The sequence below is a fragment of the Tubulanus polymorphus genome, chromosome 4 (assembly GCF_964204645.1).
Source record: "Tubulanus polymorphus chromosome 4, tnTubPoly1.2, whole genome shotgun sequence".
NCBI lineage: Eukaryota > Metazoa > Nemertea > Palaeonemertea > Tubulaniformes > Tubulanidae > Tubulanus > Tubulanus polymorphus.
Window position 1 is genome coordinate 26416328 of NC_134028.1, and position 21446 is coordinate 26437773.

The following is a 21446-nucleotide window of genomic DNA, read 5'->3' on the forward strand; positions in this document are numbered from 1 at the left end:
GGCGACAATAAGACCCCCTAGTCAGGAAATTCCATCTAACTCGTTTTTATTCCGTACAGAGCGCCTATAATACGTAGTCACAGACTGACGCGTGGTGACTCACGGAGAGGTGGGGAACGGATGACGCTAGCGCCGACTCAGTGTACATTGTATACCGCGAGCTGTGAGCATCATAAACGCTCTCTCCCGTCAGTTGCCTAGCTCTCTTTGTGTGTGATCAGTGTGTGTCAACCGGCGAACATTTTCCGAGCGCAGAATCCACGAACATTGGGTAGTGAATTTAATCTTGATCGAAGGTTTACATGAAAGCGAGTTTTTAGTTTTTTTTAGAAGGTGAGTATACACATGACTTATACTTATTGAATGTAAATTAATTGATTGTCGTAGAAATTGGTTTCATTTAATCGACGGATACAATGACCATATATGGATATAAAATTGTCAGAATGATGCGGCTTGAGCTTCGAAATGGAGAAAAAAAATTGACAACCATATATAATTTACATATTAAGTTATTGAAATCATTGAATAGCCTGCAATTGCATAATATTGACTGTCTGGTTTATTGTATTGTGATACACGGAAGCTACATGACTGATGCACTGTTAGGCCTATAATTTAATTACAAATATGGTTCGCATCTTGGTTGTCGAGTTTGATTATTTCAGTAGTATATGAAATCATTCTTTGTAACTGGTTGGCTTATTTTACCATTTATATAGTTATGAATTTAAGTAACATGTGTTTTTAATTAAATCATACCCACCCGAACCACGGCCACCTTTTGCACCGTACGGTGCTGCCACCGATTGTTAGCCCTTCTCAAAATAGTATATCCCTCACTCAATTTTGAATGTGCACACACGTGGTCACGGCCACGAAATTTATGTAGGAGTATAGCTCAAGGAAAGAATCATGGACTGTTTTATTGAAATTAAGACCAATCCCAATAATCAATTTAAAGATTAGGATCTTGGCCACCCAAGACCGCACCTTGCTTGAAATATATATTCATTTATTCAAGAACTTTCCATCCTTGGCTGATGCTTGAGGTGTTGTCATTTCTATAAAGAAACTAATGACTAAGAACATCAACACACCACACTGTGGTGTACTAGCAAAATCATTCACTGATTGATACATCGTACTGCGGTGTACCAGCAAAGTCCATCACCAATTGATACTCTGTACTGTGGTGTACTAGCAAAATCATTCACTGATTGATACATCGTACTGCGGTGTACCAGCAAAGTCCACCACCAATTGATAATCTGTACTGTGGTGTACTAGCATAATCCATCACCAATTGATAGACTGTGCTGTGGTGTACTAGCATAATCCATCACCAATTGATAGACTGTGCTGTGGTGTACTAGCAAAATCCATCACCAATTGATAGACTGTGCTGTGGTGTACTAGCAAAATCCATCACCAATTGATACATCGTACTGTGGTGTAGATATACTGAAAGGGTTTTAATGGGGCAATTTAGATAATTTTAAAGACACATAGACTTATTGGGTTTAGTTAGTTACCTTACCGTTGGTGGTAAGCTTTTTATAATGGAATGAGCTTAAATACCAACCATGGCCGATGTGGTTTGTGAAAATATCCGATCGTGAAACTAAACCACAGACAGGTTACTGACTAATTTGGGTTGTACTTTCATTTCAGAAGAGGAGTATATAAATTGTAGCCAGCGTCATGGCTTCAAATGGAACGAGTTTTGGTCACATGAATGGAAGTAGCGCGAACAGTGAGAATACGCAGTGGAAATTGGGATTTCTAAATTCTCAAGGCAAATACCTGACGGCCGAGGCATTCGGATTTAAAGTAAACGCGTCCGCGACCACTTTTCGCAAGAAGCAAGTTTGGACTCTGGAGTACGGGTCGGGCTCGGACGGAGATGTCGTCTACATCAAGAGTTACCAGGGTAAATACCTGGCGGCCGATAAAAACGGAAACGTACGCTGCGATTTAGACGAGAAAGACGACGCCGACGCTAAATTCATGTTACAATACGAATCTAAAAGCGGCGGTCGCGGATGGTCGTTCAAGAGTATGAAATACGACTGTTATCTATCGGGAAACGACGACGCTCTTTACTGCAAGAGTAAAACGCCGGATTATTGGATGCCGCGATTGGCGTCGCATCCGCAGGTCAATCTACGCAACGTCAATCGTAAACGGTACGCGCATTTCGCGCGCGACACCGACGAGATCCAGTGCTCGCGCGTTATTCCGTGGGGCGACGATTCTCTGATTACGCTCGAGTTTAAAGATGGCGGCTACGCGTTACGCGCCTGCGACGACCGGTATTTACACATGAGCGGTAAGCTGGTGAGCGTACCGAGCGACGATACGTATTTCACGCTGGAGTTGAAGCCGAGCGCCGGAGTTTACGGTAGTTTCGCGTTGAAGGATCGTAGCGGTATGTACTTGTCAGCGGCGAGCGGTATGGGCGGTTTGAAAGGACGCAAGAAAACTATTACGAAAGATGAATTATTCACAATCGAAGACAGTCATCCGCAAGTGACGATTACAGCTCATAATAACAAGAGAGTCTCCATTAAACAAGGTACTGTATGAGATGTAGATTTAGGGGATGATTTCTCTGCGGATCCCTGTCTTCCTATTGTCATTGATGTGGCCCTTTTTGGCAAGACGGAGCAAAACCTATGAATTTGACGCTCATCCTCTTAGAAATCGCGACCTTACAGATGTATTTCTTTAAAATATCTAAAACCAAGGCCACACCAAATTTGACTTGGCTGCTTTATCTAAGAAATGCCCTTTCTTTTCTCCCGGCCTTCTGATTTTTCTAGATTCACCCTGCATGTAACACTTTTTTTTAAAGTTTGTGCAACTTCTTTGAAGTATGGAACATCCGTCTGTTTCTTCTTTTCTTTGCAATTTTTATAGACTTTTTTTGTTGACTATTTGTATTTTTACACTGAAGATGAGTCAGTTTCGCGAAACTCTGCTGCAAAGAGCTGTAAATGTTCAAATTAACCAGCAGTCTGAATAGAAACTCTGCCTCTGAGTGTTGAATCGACCAGTGGCCTGAGTTACAGTTGTAAATGAACCAGCAATCTGAATAGAAACTCAGTTTTACTGCAAGGTCTCACAGTTGTCCAAATGAATCTGCAGTCTGAGTAGAAACTTTGCCTCCAAGAGGTTTGTATGGACCAGTAATCTTAGTTGATACAGGGAGGTCCCACCTCCCTGCTTGATACTACCATTCACCGCCTCCCAAAGTGTTGAATGGGGTTGTGTTCTGAGACAGCTAAACCTGGGTGCGTCTCGTAGAATTGCAGTTAAAACCACAGTAGGATAGGTTTCAATTGGAAATGCTGAGATCGACTGTTGATCTGTGTTTGATCGTGTGGTTATAACAAATACTGATTAATCATGTGTCATCATTCAGTTGACTGCAACATGATTCGATTTGTATTCAAAACGTTGAATGAAGTACTTCAAATTCGGAATTGTCGATGTTTCCAACATGACCTCAAAAATGTTGATCAATCTTACCACGGACAACATTTAAGTCGGATTTTTAAATGTCCATATATTTGCTATGAATAATTTTAGCAGTGAAAGCGTTCTTAGAAGGCACCCGGCTGATTTGCAACAGCTCGGAAAATTGGTTCATTCTTTCGCCTGTATGTAAATTGGACATTGTGTGAATTCTACTCAGACCTGTGGAATGTCTCATTGTATGCATTCATTGTTAATCAATTCATAGCACAAACCAATTAACGACAATATACAATTAACAATCATACTCTCTGAGACATAATTAACCATTTATATCTATATTTCTAATGATATTCATATCTCAATCTATTTGACATTTTGTGGACAAATAGCGTTTATTGGTTATCAGAAAATGACCAGGAGTATAGACTGATTAAATGAACAATCTAGTCACACCTGATACCAATAGTCAACACCCTCCTAAAGGTTCTTGTTTTTGTGGCTGGTTAGTGAAGCTATTAGACCCCCTCCTCTCAAGGAGGTGTCACTAATTTCTGGCTTTCCAGTCATCAAATAATGTTTGAACCTATTCAGATTTCACCAATCAAAAACATTACATAACATCTATGTATTTGTTACAGTCTATTGTTCAGGGGTTTTAAATATGATAATTATATATGTGTTGTAAACTGTGGTAACTAAACAACAACAACACTACCCAATACCCAAACTGTTAATTATTCTGCAGAAACCCTGCTGTTCTCTTAGTGAAAGTGTCATAAATATCGGCACTGAGTCCAAAGTTCTGAAACTCAATAGGCTAACTCTGAGTCCAGGATGTGCCTTCAGGCTCTTCATCCCACAGTGAGACATTAGGCCTGGGGTGTCCAGTCTTTGGTATGCTACCAGGCTTTGTACTAAGATATCCCAGCTATCTCAGTCTGTGCCATCTGATTCCATTAGCCAGGACCTCTTGTCTGTGTCCTATCCCCGAAGGACTATATTCAAGTTTCTCTTTGGCCAAAACGCATAAAATGTGTAGCCACATTGAAATAGGAAAAATATAATTTCTCTTTCACCCTAGAATTTGAACTGCCTCCAGCTCCAACTGCTCCATATTCAATTTCCTTGTTTGCTCAATCCAGTGCCTTGATATAAAATTCAAAACCATGTTAATCAAATTCTACTGATAAAACGTGCTGGGTTTTTGGTGCCTATGACAGAGAAGGAAATAAGAATGTATTATATTTTTATTGACATATGTATAATAGACATTAGTGTTAATATATCTGTTTGTAAGCCAACTATTATCATTAACCAGACAAACAACATTCCACAGGTTATTTTTTCGGACTGACATTTCCGGTGAATTATTCGGTACTGCGACTTCAAATATTTGTGACCAATTTTCTGAATGGGTTCAACTTGATAACGATCAGAAATGCTGTTAACAGAAATTTATAGTTTTGCTCTAAAATCTTGCTGAAACCACCGGTATACAGGTCAATGATGAATGAATTGAGGAATCGAGTTTTTTACATTCTTTTACCCTACGGTAACGATCTCACTGGTGAAACTGGCCCGGTCCAAGCCAGCATCAAACTGACAAGATTTAACTTATTGGCCCTTAAATACAGCATATGCCAAATACAATGGGAACTAACGCATGTTAATTTCGGAGTTTGAGTGAGATCCATTGTTAACTGTGGTTTGTCAATTCTAAAACTGATCAATATTATTGCTATTGTAGGTGTTGATGTAACTGCTAATCAACTGGAAGAAGAAGTCAGTGACACTGAAACATTCCAGATGGAATTCGATAAAGCGTCAAATAAATGGAGATTCCGTTGCAGTGATGGAAACTATTGGACTTTAGCCGAAGCCAGCGGAATTCAAGCTATTGCCGATAAAAGGTAAAATTGAAATTAGAATTTGTTAAGACAGAATGATGAACTATCAAGGCGTTCTGACCCTTTTCTTAAATATTCAGGGAATAGTCTGGGAATTTGAACAGGTGCCTTGTTGTTCTTACTAATGACGAGTGGCTCGAGGAACCTCTTGAAAAGAAACGGCCCTCACTGAGGATATCTTCAATGAGAGAACTTTATGTCAAGGGTCGGAAAAATATTAGGAAATTTCAGAATTCCCCAATATGTGTGAACCCTGATAATACTAAAGCTAGGGTAATTGATATATGCGATGTATGTTTACAGTTTAGGCGCGAAAGCAAGTGAAAACTTGGAGAATATATTCCAGAAAATGACTGGGTATGAATGAATATCGGAGATATGTTGTAATTACGTTCCTAGATGGCCACTGTTTTGTTGAGCACTAATGACATTGTTTGCCTCGGATATCTTGGGACCTCAATCAAATTTTACAATGATGGTTTGTCATCAGATGAATATTGCCTGGAAGAAAGGACAATTTTGTCATTTTGTCAGGTGTGGCATGCAGAAATCTGAGGCAATCTATTCTGTGTCAAGTGCAGTTTACGGTGTATCTTACTATACTATACAGTTTAAAGTGTTTAGGGCTGGACCTCTCGTATGTTATATCAATGTTCTGTGAAAGTTAGATTCTGTTGCTATGACTCTCTTTTTTCTCTATCATTCTAAAAACTTCTTTACTATATTCAATCTAAGGACTGATGTTTCTGTGTTCAGTATTGTTCTTATACACACATTCGTCTCTCGATACCAGTGTCTGTTTGCGCCATATACTTGTTTAATATTCCACGTGATCCGAATTTAAGGAGAACTTATTAAGAAAAGAATGAAAAAAATGAAAACTCACAATTGAAAGAAACTAGAGTTACGGGTGTGTTTCCAGGGTTAAAGCTTTTCAGTATTCCAAGAAAGATTTGGGCTTGTGAAATAAGGACGTTTCCTGTACCCACAAAAATGTAAACCCACATGCTCTAGGTGAAGGGGGTCAGTTAGGCCCGGGCCAAGTCATATCAGTGTGAATGCAGCTTAATATGGGCACCTGATATTAAAGACCGTATTGGGCAATACAGTTAATACGACCTGGATGCCTGGATGCTCGTATGAAGTTTTTCTTTCGATTGTGGGTTACATTTATTTACTACTGTTTATGACAGATGAGGAGATGTTGATGGATAGATATTGTTATATGTCACATTTATAATATCCTGTTAACTGTTTACACAATCATCATCAGACACTTCCTTCTATTCACCAGACACTTCCGTATTTGGGTAACTGACTGGGATAACAAAAATTATTTAAAAAAATATCCTCATTTTTATTTTGAACAATTTTGAACTCATGGATTCCAGTTACGTGTCATTCAAACGAACTGCAGCTGGGCAAGACTCGGGCCCCGGCTTAAACCAGGGGCAGATCCAGTGGCCACTGGGGTAGCAATATTTATAAAAAGGCATTACCCATGACAAACAAGGTCCTCACCCGGAATATTTTGAAAATTTACTGCTGTTTGGAGCAGTTTCTGAGTGATAATGATATGTAAAAAGGGCACGCAATTTTCGTGAGGGTCGCACCCCCCTTATACTTACGGTTCTGAATCCATGCCTGAAAACTATTACTTATTTCAGTTTTATTGAGTTTTTTATTGTTTCAATCTTTATTTCAAACTCGCGATCATCGTTTAAACAGTACTGATGGCAGGTAAAGCATATCCGTATTTTATGTTGTCCATTATTGGTTTCGTTGTAAAAACAAACAAAAAACACATTTTGTTACATACATCACTTTACCGACTGTTATAGGGATGATTTGATGCACTCGAAGTGAACACATTTTTTGTGGCATCGAAAACCTTGAAAAATTAATTGCGTAGTTTATTATAACGGCTACTTATAGATATGCACATACTCCTTCATAATTCTGTATTGAAATTGATACGTGTCAGCGAGTAATGCATGAATGTATTGGAGTTATTTGATGTTGAAAAAGTACTACGTTTAATGTTGAATTATTCAGCTATGTTGAATGACTCTCTCTCTCTCTCTCTCTCTATATATATATATATATATATATATATATATATATATATATATATATATATATATATATATATATATATATATATATATATATATATATATGAAAATACAATTGAATAATTCATACTTTTAACTGAAGGAATTCTTTTTAAACTTTTTTCAACGGTTATATCAACGTCAATTTTATACCGGTCTCCTGGCTATTTAAAGAATTCAAGGGGAAATATCATTTAGTAAGGTTGGATTTAGGGGGGGTGGACTAGTCCACACCTTCAATATTTGAATAATGTGCCCTGCTAAAAGTCTAGAATTTTTTTTGCAAAGAAAATCTTAAAAAGACAAAAAGTGAATCCAAGTGGGCATGATGAGGGCCAGAAAAGCCCCTTTTTGTCCTGATTTTCTTTGAGAAGGCGCCCACAAACCCACACCAATTTTCTTGCACGCAGCCCTGAAATGTGCCATTTTCAAATTGAGTGCCCATTCCAATTTTCAGTCAGGTCCTTCGAAGAATCCTAGATCCGCACTTTTAGATTTAGGCAATTTATGTTGAGGAATTTTCAGTATTGCAAGCATTGATTTATCTACAGCAGAGTCAGTACTGGGAATATATATGCCGGAAAGAATCTGCTGCTGCTGTTGTTACTGTTACGTCTGTCTGGGTTTATAAAACACTGCAAGCGTCTGCTGTCTGGTCTGCTGTCTTCGTTGTTTCATCGCACATGACACTGAGAAGATTTCTTCACTCCGAGCTGTGAATCATCTTACATCGAGATTAAAGGATCAAACGCTTTTCCGCGGCATTTCTCATCATGTGGTTAATATTATCGGTAGCTAGAATGTTAAGATTTACTACGATGACATCCATTTTACGACACACTATTTGAACGTAACCTCGAGTAGATTCAATATCATCGAACATCTTAACGCAGCATTAAGACCACGAGCGACAATTCCTTCAAAAAGATGATGCTTAGGCTTATGCATTTCCCGAGATGATATCATTTACATGTATGTGGCGCCATCTTCTGATATTTCGGCACTTCTTCACTGTGCGGCAATGTCTTTCTTACAGCTTTATACAATGTGAAAGAAAACGTTGTCTTTTTGAAGGTAATCATTGCTGACGTGTAACTGCCCCTAGTTCTACAGTTGAGTGAGTTTCATCAGTATCTATCCTAGTACAGAACATTGATATGTTGGGCCCAATTGGGTCGTGTTGGTTCTCTAGTCTCAGACCATCTTTTACCATACAGTTCTATAGACGATCTAACAGCTTAAGACCAGTCTTGATATCAACTTGGCTCCAACGATCTAACGACGTTTGATAAACATTATATAAGTCTCAATTTCAGTGGAACTGGCATTTTAGAATCCGCGATCAACTCTCTCTCCTGGGAATAGTCACAGGAGATCAAATACCACTGAGATATATGAGAGAGTGTCGGTGAATTTGTGTCAAATTACCTCCAGCAATCATTTAACCATACTTCGCTATGCATGGAATTTACAGCCTTCAGGGGAATTAATAATTACAAGTCTCCGTTTAATAAAGAGCGCCATCGGTTTAAAAAGTACCTCTTGACTCGCCGGGGCTCGGTGCCGGTTGTCAATCAAACCTCACCGTCCCTAGCAACTCGTAGACTGTTATTCGATGATAAGGGTCTATAGACGTTAATTAAGCTGCGATAAATTTAACGTTTCCCGGTGAACTGAAAATAATCAGTTGTTTCTGCTAGATTTATTGGCTATACTGTTAATCAGTTCTCGCCAGTATCAGTAGACCTAATCAGTGATTGTTTCCGCAGTTTTATCGATAACTTAATGTTGTTAATGTCAGATTATATCACTGAGTACTGAGGCTCCTTAAACAGTCTAAATGATACTATTGGATTTTTTGATAACATTGGAAATGAACTGAAGTTAAGTTTTAGAGTTAAACATTGCCTGGTTTCACTGAGTTCCACTCGGAGTCAAGTAGTTCAATTTCATTTTCTAAACTTGACTTGTTTTGAGTCAGACAAATAAACAACTGGGTCCTGATCATGCTCAGTAATTGTAATAGTAATTGTTATGATGCTGTATAATGGATTCTTGTAGACGGTGTTGTTAGACTCCACCCAAATATCGTTTAACTACATCGTTACTCTAGCCATCACTTCATAAATGCTGCAATTACCATGACAACAGTTTCATATAAATCACCAGAACGTATGGGATGATTGTTAGATATATAAAACAGGCCTGAATCATACGTTATAATTTTGGCCCGGGTACATCGGGCGTCCGTGTGAACCCAGCACGGGCCTAAATTATAATTATAAATTAGGCATGACCATATGGTGGGACCAGGCCCCGCTTGTGGCCTGAACCGTGCCGTCTCCATGTGACCGTGGCTATAATCAGAGAGTATTGGAGCATGGTCCTGAATATATCATAACTGGGTTTAAAGTTTCATTGGTGTGATCGGGCAATATGTTGCCTAGAGATAAGAAGTATACTATAATATACTCAGTTATTACTTCATCGATAAAAGAAGATATTTGTGTATTATTTTCAGGAATGAGAATTCACTGTTTGAGTTTGAATGGTTCGACGACGGAGCCATCAGTTTGAAAGCGTCGAACGGTAGTTACGTAACGGCTAAGATGAACGGTCACCTGTACGCGGTGAGCCCGGCGCCGACCGATAAAGAACGATTCTTCATCAGTTTAGTAAATCGTCCGTTACTCGTGTTGAAGTGCGATTACGGCTATGTCGGGTTTAAAGCTCCCGGTCAGCCTCGTCTAGAATGTAATCGCTCCGTTCATGATATTCTACATTTAAAACACATCGATGCTGGTAAATATAGTCTGGCAGGTGAGTACCGATTACTACTCTAATAAAACATCAGTACTGATTACAACATCGACGTAGTATCAACACAGATCTACAAATAAACATCTTCAATCAAAACCATCCCTGATCTCAAATTAAATTTCAACCCCGTTTTTATCCAGATGGCAATTTATGCAAAAACTTTACATCTTTGGTTGAATTATTGTGGGAATTTTTATCCGTAAAATCTTAAGATTTTCTGCCCTCAAGACAGGACTTCACTCCTTGACTGACACTATGTAATAGTGCCCCCTTAGAACAAGGCTGGATATGGATTTTAGGAAACAGAGTTGCGCCACTTCCACGGAAATCAGAGAAGAGTCATGGAATTTTCTTTTTGTAAAGTTCCATATATGTTTTACATATTTGACTGTGTTAAATGATTGGATTCGTAGCAATTCAAATCAGGGAATGGTCTGGGAAAAAGCAAATCAAATAGAAAAAGCCACCCTGGTAAATCTTAAATTACAATCTTACTCAGTGATCTCATGTAAAACATCATAGACTCTGCCTTTATCTCATGAAAAAATGGAAAAAAGTTCAGGAATGTGCTGAACGAGTTTTTAAGCTAAATGGTTCGTCAGTTAGTAGTGTGTACAGGTTTATATTATACATCAGTTCACGTGAATTGATCAGTTATTTCCATTATAGAAAATTGATTGATTTTTCTTCATTTATTCCACCAAACATTGTCGAACGCACGGCGTGTTCAGACCTATCGATCTGTAATAAGCTGATCAGTGAAAAAAACACGGCGCACTTCTACTTATAAAAAAAAGGAAACGTCTATTAACTTAAGTAGCGAATTTCATAGCAACCACATTACCAATCAACAGCCAGCTTTGAGCCGAATTCAATTCTAATTCCCTAGTGAACCTCGGGTTAAAACTACCTCAGTCACAGTAATTATACGTGTTAGTTTTATATTAGTAGGCCTACAGGCGCTATTTATGCAAATGGTACAACTCAGGATGGCCACTAACCTGAAAATCAGGGGAAAATCAAGAGCATTTTGTAAAAAAAAGCTAAAACTCAGGGAAACATGTTGAGATTGAAAAGCAATTGAAATAGAGGCGGCTGTAACGATTAAGAGAAATGACAGTGAAATTACGCGCCGGGGATCGAACCCGGGTCTTGTATGTAGAAAGCAAGCGTGCTAGCCAATAGAACTAGTCCTCTTGGTCAGTGGTTATACAGCTTGTCCTATATGCGTAACACGGCCACCCTGGTCACGTATTTCATCCTATGTTACGCTCTATTGTCAGTAATGGTTCAACTTCAATAGAGTTTTCCCTACAAAGTCCATGTTTTTTTGCTCGAGGCGAATAAATATATTTCGCGCTAATATTTAGTCTACTTTCTCCGAGAACTTGGGTTATATTTGCTATAAAAAGATATACGCCTGTAAGCTAATTAAGACTAGTCTTATAGACAGCAGGATTCTTCTGACTCACCGGCGCACATCTCGAGAGTCTATTTGTTCAACTCCGGCAAAAAAAAACAAATAGTTTTCATTGTAAATGAAATCACGGGCAGCTGATAATAGTTGAGTCGAGTCTAAGTGACTCAATCACGTCTCAAATATCTATAATGATTGGCTGCTAGTTATACAGTATATAAACTGATGTGGGATGTTTGAAGTGATTCGTCCGATTACTAAAAAATTCAGCTTTGTCTCTATCATCCCTGAGGTTGCGCGGTTCCTATGTCTGACTACACCATGCACTGAATACATGAATCCATATTCATCTAATCGATTGAATTGTTGATATACTTTCCACTAAAATGTGGCTAGTGAAATCTAGATGTGGGACCAGTGTTCACAGCGGTGCTATGTGCCACAAACACAGTTGATTTGTGGTTACATATTTGGTCATTTTTCCTGTTGTTGAGTTTTTCATTGTCGACAATATTAAGCGATATAACGTTATTTCTCAAGGCATCAATAAACTTTCGCGTCAGTTTTTTTTTATCGTCCCCTGATATCGTGGTTTCTATTTCTGACTACGCCGTGTGCCAATATTCATACTTGTCGCCTTTTGTCATCTAGGTTTACATTCTGTTATCACTTTCAGTTGACGGGAAAACTCTATCTTTGAAAAAGCCCCTTAGAAACCCTTGAGACTTGTGACCTAAATTAATCAATGAAACCTGCGATATTTGACATTATGCTTAGACATTTTGACGCAAGACTATAACATTTTATCAAAGCAAAAACAAATAGATGACCCGCTGATTGTTGGCGGGGAAATACCGCTTCCAACATGCCACGAACGCCGCGTTACTTGTAGTACACATGACCTCATGTCTCATTCTGTATGTGTCATTCTGGTCATCACTGTCTCTAGAGGCAGCGTCGTTGTCGACTGTCCGCTACAGTAACCACTCGGGGCTACATTCTCTTATGGTCTCACCCATTTTTGACCTATGTCGACTACGAGACTACGGCTATGTATGCGTGTAACATCAGCCCTTAATCAATTATCTGTTTTGCTGCTGTGTCCCGTTGAATTGGCTGCAATCTGTCACGGGCTCCCGATCAGTGTGTGTGTGTGTGACTACAGCTGCGTCAGCCATCTCTCACATAAAGAATCTGACTACTATAAAAAATTCAGGCTTTTCATTCGCAGAAAGATCGTTGGGTAAGAATATTGAGGGAGAGAAGAGATAATATCTACGATGTGAAATAATGCCTTGAGTTACTGTCTGATGATTCACATTGAGTCAGGAATTTACTATAACAGATCTAGTATCACCACCGCCACCAGTGGGGTGGGGGGATCGGATTTGATCAGTTTATAGAACAGATAGACCCAACTGATTCCTCGCTCAGACATTACAGTGTCTGTCACATCCTACTGGTGACTAACACAATAGACATGTCTGTCATCACGGTTGCTCGCTTGAATATAATGAAAAGCAGTTTTTACTACCTTTGTCTCCTTCTGTCTACAAGATTTAGAAACTGATAGCGTTCAATGATAACTCAGGGTCCTACGACTCCTCGATTCCTTAAAAACTCCATCAAAATGGGAAATGCTTACTTGAAACTCCTTAAATTTGAGAAAAATGCTCAAAACTCAATTAAAACTCTTTCTGGTTTGAGAAATGGGCAATGAGAGATGTTTTTCTACTTAGTGTATGGTAGACTACGCCTAAATCAGTACAGTTAGGACCCGGAGTTATCCTGGAAAACTCCAGATTTAATTGTTGAAAACATATAAATAGATAATTTCATAATTTGTATGGATATTTCACCATATATGGTCATCAATAGAAGAAGGTCAGTTGTAGGTCAGACTGATTAACACTGGCCAGTGAACTGAACACAGGCCGAGAAATAATGAACATGGTTTTATTGTTTACAAATCGTTGACTCGATTGCATATGGGGAAGTGGCCATTACAGGAATCTACTCATAGTCGGTCGGTCGTTAGGTCGATTAAAAGCTCATAATATCCACTATAAATTAAGGAATGCTTCAAATCTGAAGGTGTTTGTCATCAGGGGTAACTACGGATCAGCCACCTCTTTTCTGAAAGGACCTGTGGACTAAGATCTATAGGGTCTGACTTATTGAGGGGTGCAACCAGAAAATAGGGCATATCATATAATGGAAAGGAGACCCCTAAAAAAAGCTTGTCATAAAACACTCAGCTCTAGCTGTCAATTAATTATATTACACAAACCTTTCAAATCCTGATCCATGATTATTGTGTCTATGGGGAATGTTGTCTTTTTATTGAAATGATCTGTATGGGAATCTAATGTAACTGACTGTTCTCGTTATTCTCTAACTCACAGATGTGATGGTTATATTTCTAGTTCTATTCAGCTGCACTCGGTTTAGTAATCGGTGGAAATGTGAATAAATGCATTTCTCGGTATTCAGAGAATCATCAATTCTTGTTAGACGATGATGGTTAGTGATGTAGTGTCTGACCACGCATCATTATACGCGCTGTACAGGTTCAATCCGATACCTTCCCAACCTCACCCGACCTGTGTGCTACCGCTGGAAACTACCTCACCCCAACCACAGCGTGCTACCGCTGGAAACTACCTCACCCCAACCACAGCGTGCTACCGCTGGAAACTACCTCACCCCAACCACAGCGTGCTACCGCTGGAAACTACCTCACCCCAACCACAGCGTGCTACCGCTGGAAACTACCTCACCCCAACCACAGCGTGCTACCGCTGGAAACTACCTCACCCCAACCACAGCGTGCTACCGCTGGAAACTACCTCACCCCAACCACAGCGTGCTACCACTGGAAACTACCTCACCCCAACCACAGCGTGCTACCGCTGGAAACTACCTCACCCCAACCACAGCGTGCTACCGCTGGAAACTACCTCACCCCAACCACAGCGTGCTACCGCTGGAAACTACCTCACCCCAACCACAGCGTGCTACCGCTGGAAACTACCTCACCCCAGACACAGCGTGCTACCTCTGGAAACTACCTCACCCCAACCACAGCTTGCTACCGCCGGAAACTACCTCACCCCAACCACAGCGTGCTACCGCTGGAAACTACCTCAACCCAACCACAGCGTGCTACCGCTGGAAACTACCTCACCCCAACCACAGCGTGCTACCGCTGGAAACTACCTCACCCCAACCACAGCGTGCTACCGCTGGAAACTACCTCAACCCAACCACAGCGTGCTACCGCTGGAAACTACCTCACCCCAACCACAGCGTGCTACCGCTGGAAACTACCTCACCCCAACCACAGCGTGCTACCGCTGGAAACTACCTCACCCCAACCACAGCGTGCTACCACTGGAAAATGATATCATCATGAGTAGAAAAATATCTCTAGTCTCTGATAAGATGTTTAACCGATTTGGTCGAAATTTCATTCATTCGTGGTATATATTAGATTTCTGTTCCACCCAACACTCAATCAATGTTCACTGTATAGTATATAGCAGCAGTCTAGGGTGTGGTTCATACAGTCTGAATGAAAGTTGAATATCCAATTCATTTATAGATTTAAACATGTCTGGGACAAATTCTATATGAAAATAGGGAAGATGAAGAGTAAAATATAGTTTTTGATACAAAAGGAAATCAGCCGTGGACTCATTTTCAGTGAAGGTGTGAAGGTGTGGTCGAGTGCTATCTATCAACGTATTCATAAAGACTAGATTTCTAGCAATGTGTGTCTATAAGGACCTGATGTCTTAAGAGAGAAACACGTTCAAGATTGTTTGAATGAACCAGAACAAAATTTCCAATTATGTATTTCAATTCAATCAAAAAAGTCAGTAATTATAACCGCTGATTACACTGTACTTTGATTTCTGGCTTCCGACAGGTGTGGTGGGTTTGTAAGGGACAACAAATCTACCAATTAGATAAATAACAGGGTCAATCCCTATTTTAAGATCTTTTATCATTTCATAGTCAGTCTCTTTGAGTTGGACGAGAATTACTATCAGACTTTATTGACTTAATCGACTTCATGGTGAATAGTTAGTAAACCTGTTCGTGAAAGAGCAATTTTTCGAAGAAATACTTGTCTTTTTCACAATTCTGATGTTCAATTCCAGAAAAGTTTTTGAAAAATGTAGAATTGAACAAGAAGAGTCATCACCGACTTGATAGTTAAAACCAGTTCCTTTGAAGTTGTCTTTTAACACATATTGCTAGCGATGTTTGGACTGATTGTGAATGTTCAAGGATTGTATTTCTTACTCAATGAATATTTGATCATTTGCTACAATCAGTTGTTCAGTATCAACAAATACTGAATTATTCACTGTTAGTAGAATTTGATTAATTGTCAGACATACAGTTACAATGAACGTAACTGTAGATTTACAACTTGTTGCATAAGTCTGGAGATAACTGTTTAACTCAGATTAATTGTATACCAACCAACTCAGATATCACTCTCAAATCAAAAAGATCCAACTCGAGCTGAGTCTACTGTACCATCCAACTCAGATATCACTCTCAAATCAAAAAGATCCAACTCGAGCGGAGTCTACTGTACCATCCAACTAAGATATCACTCTCAAGTCAATAGATCTGACTTGAGCGGAGTCTACTGTACCATCCAACTCAGATATCACTCTCAAGTCAAAAGATCAGACTCGAGCGGAGTCTACTGTACCATCCAACTAAGATATCACTCTCAAGTCAATAGATCTGACTTGAGCGGAGTCTACTGTACCATCCAACTCAGATATCACTCTCAAGTCAAAAGATCAGACTCGAGCGGAGTCTACTGTACCATCCAACTGAGATATCATTCTAGAGGTCAACAGATCCGACTTGAGCGGAGTCTACTGTATCATCCAACTCAGATATCACTCTCAAGTCAAAAGATCAGACTCGAGCGGAGTCTACTGTACCATCCAACTGAGATATCATTCTAGAGGTCAACAGATCCGACTTGATAGAATAATAGCTACCTTCAGAAATGGTGACTGTGTTAATAGTCTGTCACCAAACAGTATTTCACTGATAAATCACAGTTGTCTCTGTAGAAATAGTTTCTCTCTCAAAATCACCGGAAAAAGACACATGACATTTAGAACGCGGATTTAATGTTGAGAGAATTCCATTAAAATAACTACACATTAGGGAAGTGTATTTCATTAGTATGAAGTACGTTTACCCAGTGGAACACTTAATAATCGTGGCTCCACAATCTGTGCAAATCTCACAAAACACATCATTTACATTTGGCTGCTCTTCAAACCAAATGTTCATTTTCCGTCGTATGAAAGTCTGGTGACATTTGCCGATGGTGGGGTCAAAAATTCAATTAGGGTTGGTCCATAAAACAAACAAGCGATGTATTATCAATTTTGTACATGATGTGCATAGACAATTATTCTTGCCTTTATTTGCTTAAGGGCCATCGATCAAAGGGGGGGGCGGTTGGTGAAAAATTTCTCCGCTTAACCCTTTCAGTGTGTCTACAAATCTATAAATCAGTCATAGACTTTGCTAGTACATGGCATCGCGGTGTATTGATGTTATTAGTTTTTAGTGGTAGATGGCAGCATGTGTCAGACATTGTAAAATACTTGTTACTAATGATACACCGCACCACAACGTAGATGCGCTACGGTGCTATACCCAGTATACAATCCACTGGGCAGAATTTTCTAAGATGTTCAAATTATCTCCAGCACTTTTGGGAAGGTCAGGCCTGGAAGGGTTTAATTGCATGGAGAGAGAAGGAAGTTGAAATTGGCAACTTCTCTGTGTGTGTGTGTGAGGAGTTATGGAAAATTTGCATACTGGTTCATACTTCATGAACAATACCTGGTAGTCACCTCTCAATCATTCTATGGCTGAAATATTGGGAAAATCTAGTTGTCGATACCAGTACTTGAAGAAACACTTTACATATGAGTTGCCCTGTGGCTCTGGATATTTACGATAGCTTTAGTTTTCATGTACAATAATACCACCAATACCCTAACCCTAGATTCAAACCTGGGACCTTACGCAACTTAGCTAAATGGTGCAATTCTCTATGAGCCAATATCTTAAAACAGTGATATTTCTGTTCAATATGAATGTTCACTTGAGGCAATGGATAACAATAGCTTCAGCCCCGGGGTTCATCGATAAAATCAGCGATAGCTGCGATCGTGTAGGGATGAATTGGCCCGGATCAGGCCCGAATCAAATCAGAGAAAAAAATTGTGCGATCATTGCGTAACTCTAGATTCGAACCCATGAATTCGAGCGTGGCGCCCAACGTTGAAATTCACTATTTCAAAACATTGATATATATTTTTTCGTTTTATAATTTCAGGAGTTGATGGGAAGTATTTAACAGTGAGTGAGGACGGCTCAATCAACGCAGATGGAACCGAACCATTACCGTTTATATTCGAATTCCATCAACTCAGTAAATTCTCGATCAAAGCGCCGAATGGTTGTTATATACGCGGTGAACAGAATGGAATATTCAACGCCTGCGGGAAACAGATCGCTAACAATACGTTATGGGAGTTTTAATCAACACGACCGGCAATGTGGAGAAAAAACTAGGTCCAGTTGTGCAGTCGTGACTTCGTGCAGTGGTCGTAAATTTGGCCCCAGTTCGACAATTTGACTCGGAGTTAAAACATCGAAAAAAATGAATTTTATTTTAACAGAGAGTTAACGCTGACCTCACGACTGTGGAACTGGATCTCTGCAGTTGTGAGTCAAGATTTAACTCGAAGATGAACTAATCTTAAATCATAGTTAACTCGCAACTGTGCAACTGGATTTTGGAGATTAGTCTTAAGTTCTAAGATTGGCTGCAGATGGTCTACAAAGCCATGACTGCGCATAGCCCCGGGAATTCTGAAAAAAAGAGAACTGTTTGTTGTGTAATGATAGACTGTGGAATTGTGATATTACTATTATTATTATTATTACTATTATTATCATATGTGACTTGTTTTGAAAACTTGTATGAAAAAATAACAATTAAAAGAAAAACTATAGAAATTGTATAGATTAGTTGAAACTTAATCTATATAGATTTTATAGTTATTCTTCTGATTAACGGTTTTTACATCAATGAAGTTAGACAGTCCCTTGCCTAGGCAGATTAGACAGTCCCTTGCCTAGGCAGATTAGACAGTCCCTCATCTAGGAAGGTTAGACAATCCCTTGTCTAGGCAGGTTAGACAGTCCCTTGTCTAGGCAGATTAGACAGTCCCTTGTCTAGGAAGGTTAGACAGTCCCGTGTCTAGGCAGGTTAGACAGTCCCGTGTCTAGGAAGGTTAGACAGTCCCGTGTCTAGGCAGGTTAGACAGTCCCTTGTCTAGGCAGGTTCACTAGTACGGTATATGAAAACCTGAATCATGGTGAATGTTTGTCAATTTTTCATATATTAGACATAGACTCGAATAACATTGATATAATATAGACACACATGTAGCGCTTCGCGTTGCGTATGAAACAATTTTTACCTTGAGGCAATATTTGTGATTTACATATATTTTCTGTACGACACACACACAGACACACACACACGTCTTGTGCAAAAAGCATTCGTAATAATCTATAATACATTGTAACAATCAAACCGGTTTTGTATTCATAGTTATTCAAGATGAGGACTGTGTCTGCTGTACGGATGATGAGAGAGGGGGGTGCAGTCGGTTTTTTCATTTATCCCATTTTCATCATTCAAAAAATGAAAAAAAAAATAAGCAGGTGCTGAAGAAAATCAACTAAAGCTTTTAGGTTTTGGTTTTATGTAACGTTAGGACGGGAGTTGATATCGACTAGAAGCACAATTGTTTATTCAATCAAGCATTTTGAAGTGCCGAAGTTATGAAGTCAAGACTTGACGATACTTGAAAATATGTGATAGTTTATAGTGAGGTCCCGGTTATGTATTGAATACTTTCCGTCAGTGATTTGCTGATGGAAGTTTATTCCTCGTGACTTACGGAGTTGTAGTCGACTTTAGTAGTGAATATGCTGACGATTTCCCATTATATCTTCAACTCGAAATATGATGTTGTTTCTTAACTACTCATGATTTTATGCTCAATAATTTGTCCGTGATAAAATAATTATTCACTGAATTCTGAATCAAGATATTTTTAATGTTCAATGATGACTAGATATTGTTTCAGAGATAATGGAACCGTCATAGTTTTTAGGTTGGGCGCGATTTTGAAATCAGTCACATGAAATGTGTGCTGAGGTCACATATGGAATGAAGGTGAAGCTAGTTTTGTTGGAAATCGTTTGGAAAAAAAATGATTTCTCATAAATCTATTGTGCAGGTATAATAATAGGGTGGTGAAACGATGTATTACTCTTTACCATATCAATAACGCAGATGTTTCATTATTCAAACTTGATTAGTCATAATTTCACAATGTACCTGCCCTCAACCTGACACCAATTCCTAACAGTGTCAATCAAATATCACTGTAGAGTTACATCGAATTATTTTTAGTTAATAATAGTATGAAATGTAAAGTGATATAACTGTGTTATCCAGTGGAACTTCATTACAACAAATCTCTCCCCTCAAGTCTTTGCTCAAAAGACTATTCATAAGTTGTTAGATAGCATTGACTGATCTTACGTTGTTAGATTAGTTAAGTTATAGAACCAAAATAAGCTTAAACTGTTACTGGTTTTCAGTTGTTGAGCTTAGACTGGATTCAAGTTGTTAGATTGGTTATAGAACCAAAATGATCTATAAATGAGCTGGTCTTTTGACATTTAGATGCATGGTATTTGTGTGATGCAAATTACTACTTGTAATTTGATTTGTTTAAATGAGGTTCCAATGTTAGATACACACACGCATTGTATCAACATGATATATTTTCGAAAGCAATTTAATTAGTTAATGCATGCTTGGCAGTGCATGGCAGTGATGGCAGTGTTAAAAGCTGACTAGTTTATTACTGAGCACAGCTTGTAGATGCTGTGCATGTCCGATACGATATAAAACGTATTTCGATTGCTTTCTAATTGTCGATGTTTATAGAATTATGCCCACATCCCGGCGCAATAATTCTAGCTCGACATTTTTTCTTTTCAGTCGTGATCTACTATTCAAGCATTGCGCAGATTTGTTTCGAATGCTTTTTGTAAATCGCTGAAACCCATATTTATTACTATTATTATGCATAATTACTGAATAAGATTTTGTGATTTTGTGAAATAGAATATTGAATGATTAAGATATCCATCAATGATTGATGAAAGAGTTTGCTTTGACTGGGCACTTCACTTTATCCCCTTGTATCATGAATTTGTATTGTGTGCATCCTTCCTTCATAAGAACTACAAATCACTGCAGATGAATTAAATTGTTGATGAAGTCTGGAGTCACAATTAGTTTATTTTCAATCATTTAACTCCAGAATCTTAGTCTGACTCCGCGAGATCGGGAATATTGTAAATACCGTATGTGCAGAAATCTATAAGAATTTTTCTCATTTTTACACGTGTTAAAAGAATGCATTTTATTTCCTGTAGGTTTAATGCTGAAATTACATTTTTTTCTCATTCAAAATGAGCATTGAATGTATGTATGTAAATATAACGACTAGATATAGATATTAATGGCACTTCTGCCGGGCGGTCTCTTAAACA

At 38.9% G+C, this 21446-nt stretch overlaps 1 protein-coding gene across 1 annotated transcript; it reads left to right on the top strand.

Moving 5' to 3' along the window:
- The first annotated feature begins 69 nt into the window (after positions 1-69).
- On the top strand, positions 70-19548 carry LOC141903076 (protein singed-like). The gene is made up of 5 exons (XM_074790971.1): positions 70-333; positions 1675-2578; positions 5231-5393; positions 10026-10324; positions 18136-19548. Exons 2-5 carry the CDS (start codon positions 1705-1707, stop codon positions 18339-18341), a joined length of 1542 nt encoding a protein of 513 aa, XP_074647072.1. The 5' UTR covers positions 70-333; positions 1675-1704; the 3' UTR covers positions 18342-19548.
- Positions 19549-21446: the final 1898 nt, after the last annotated feature.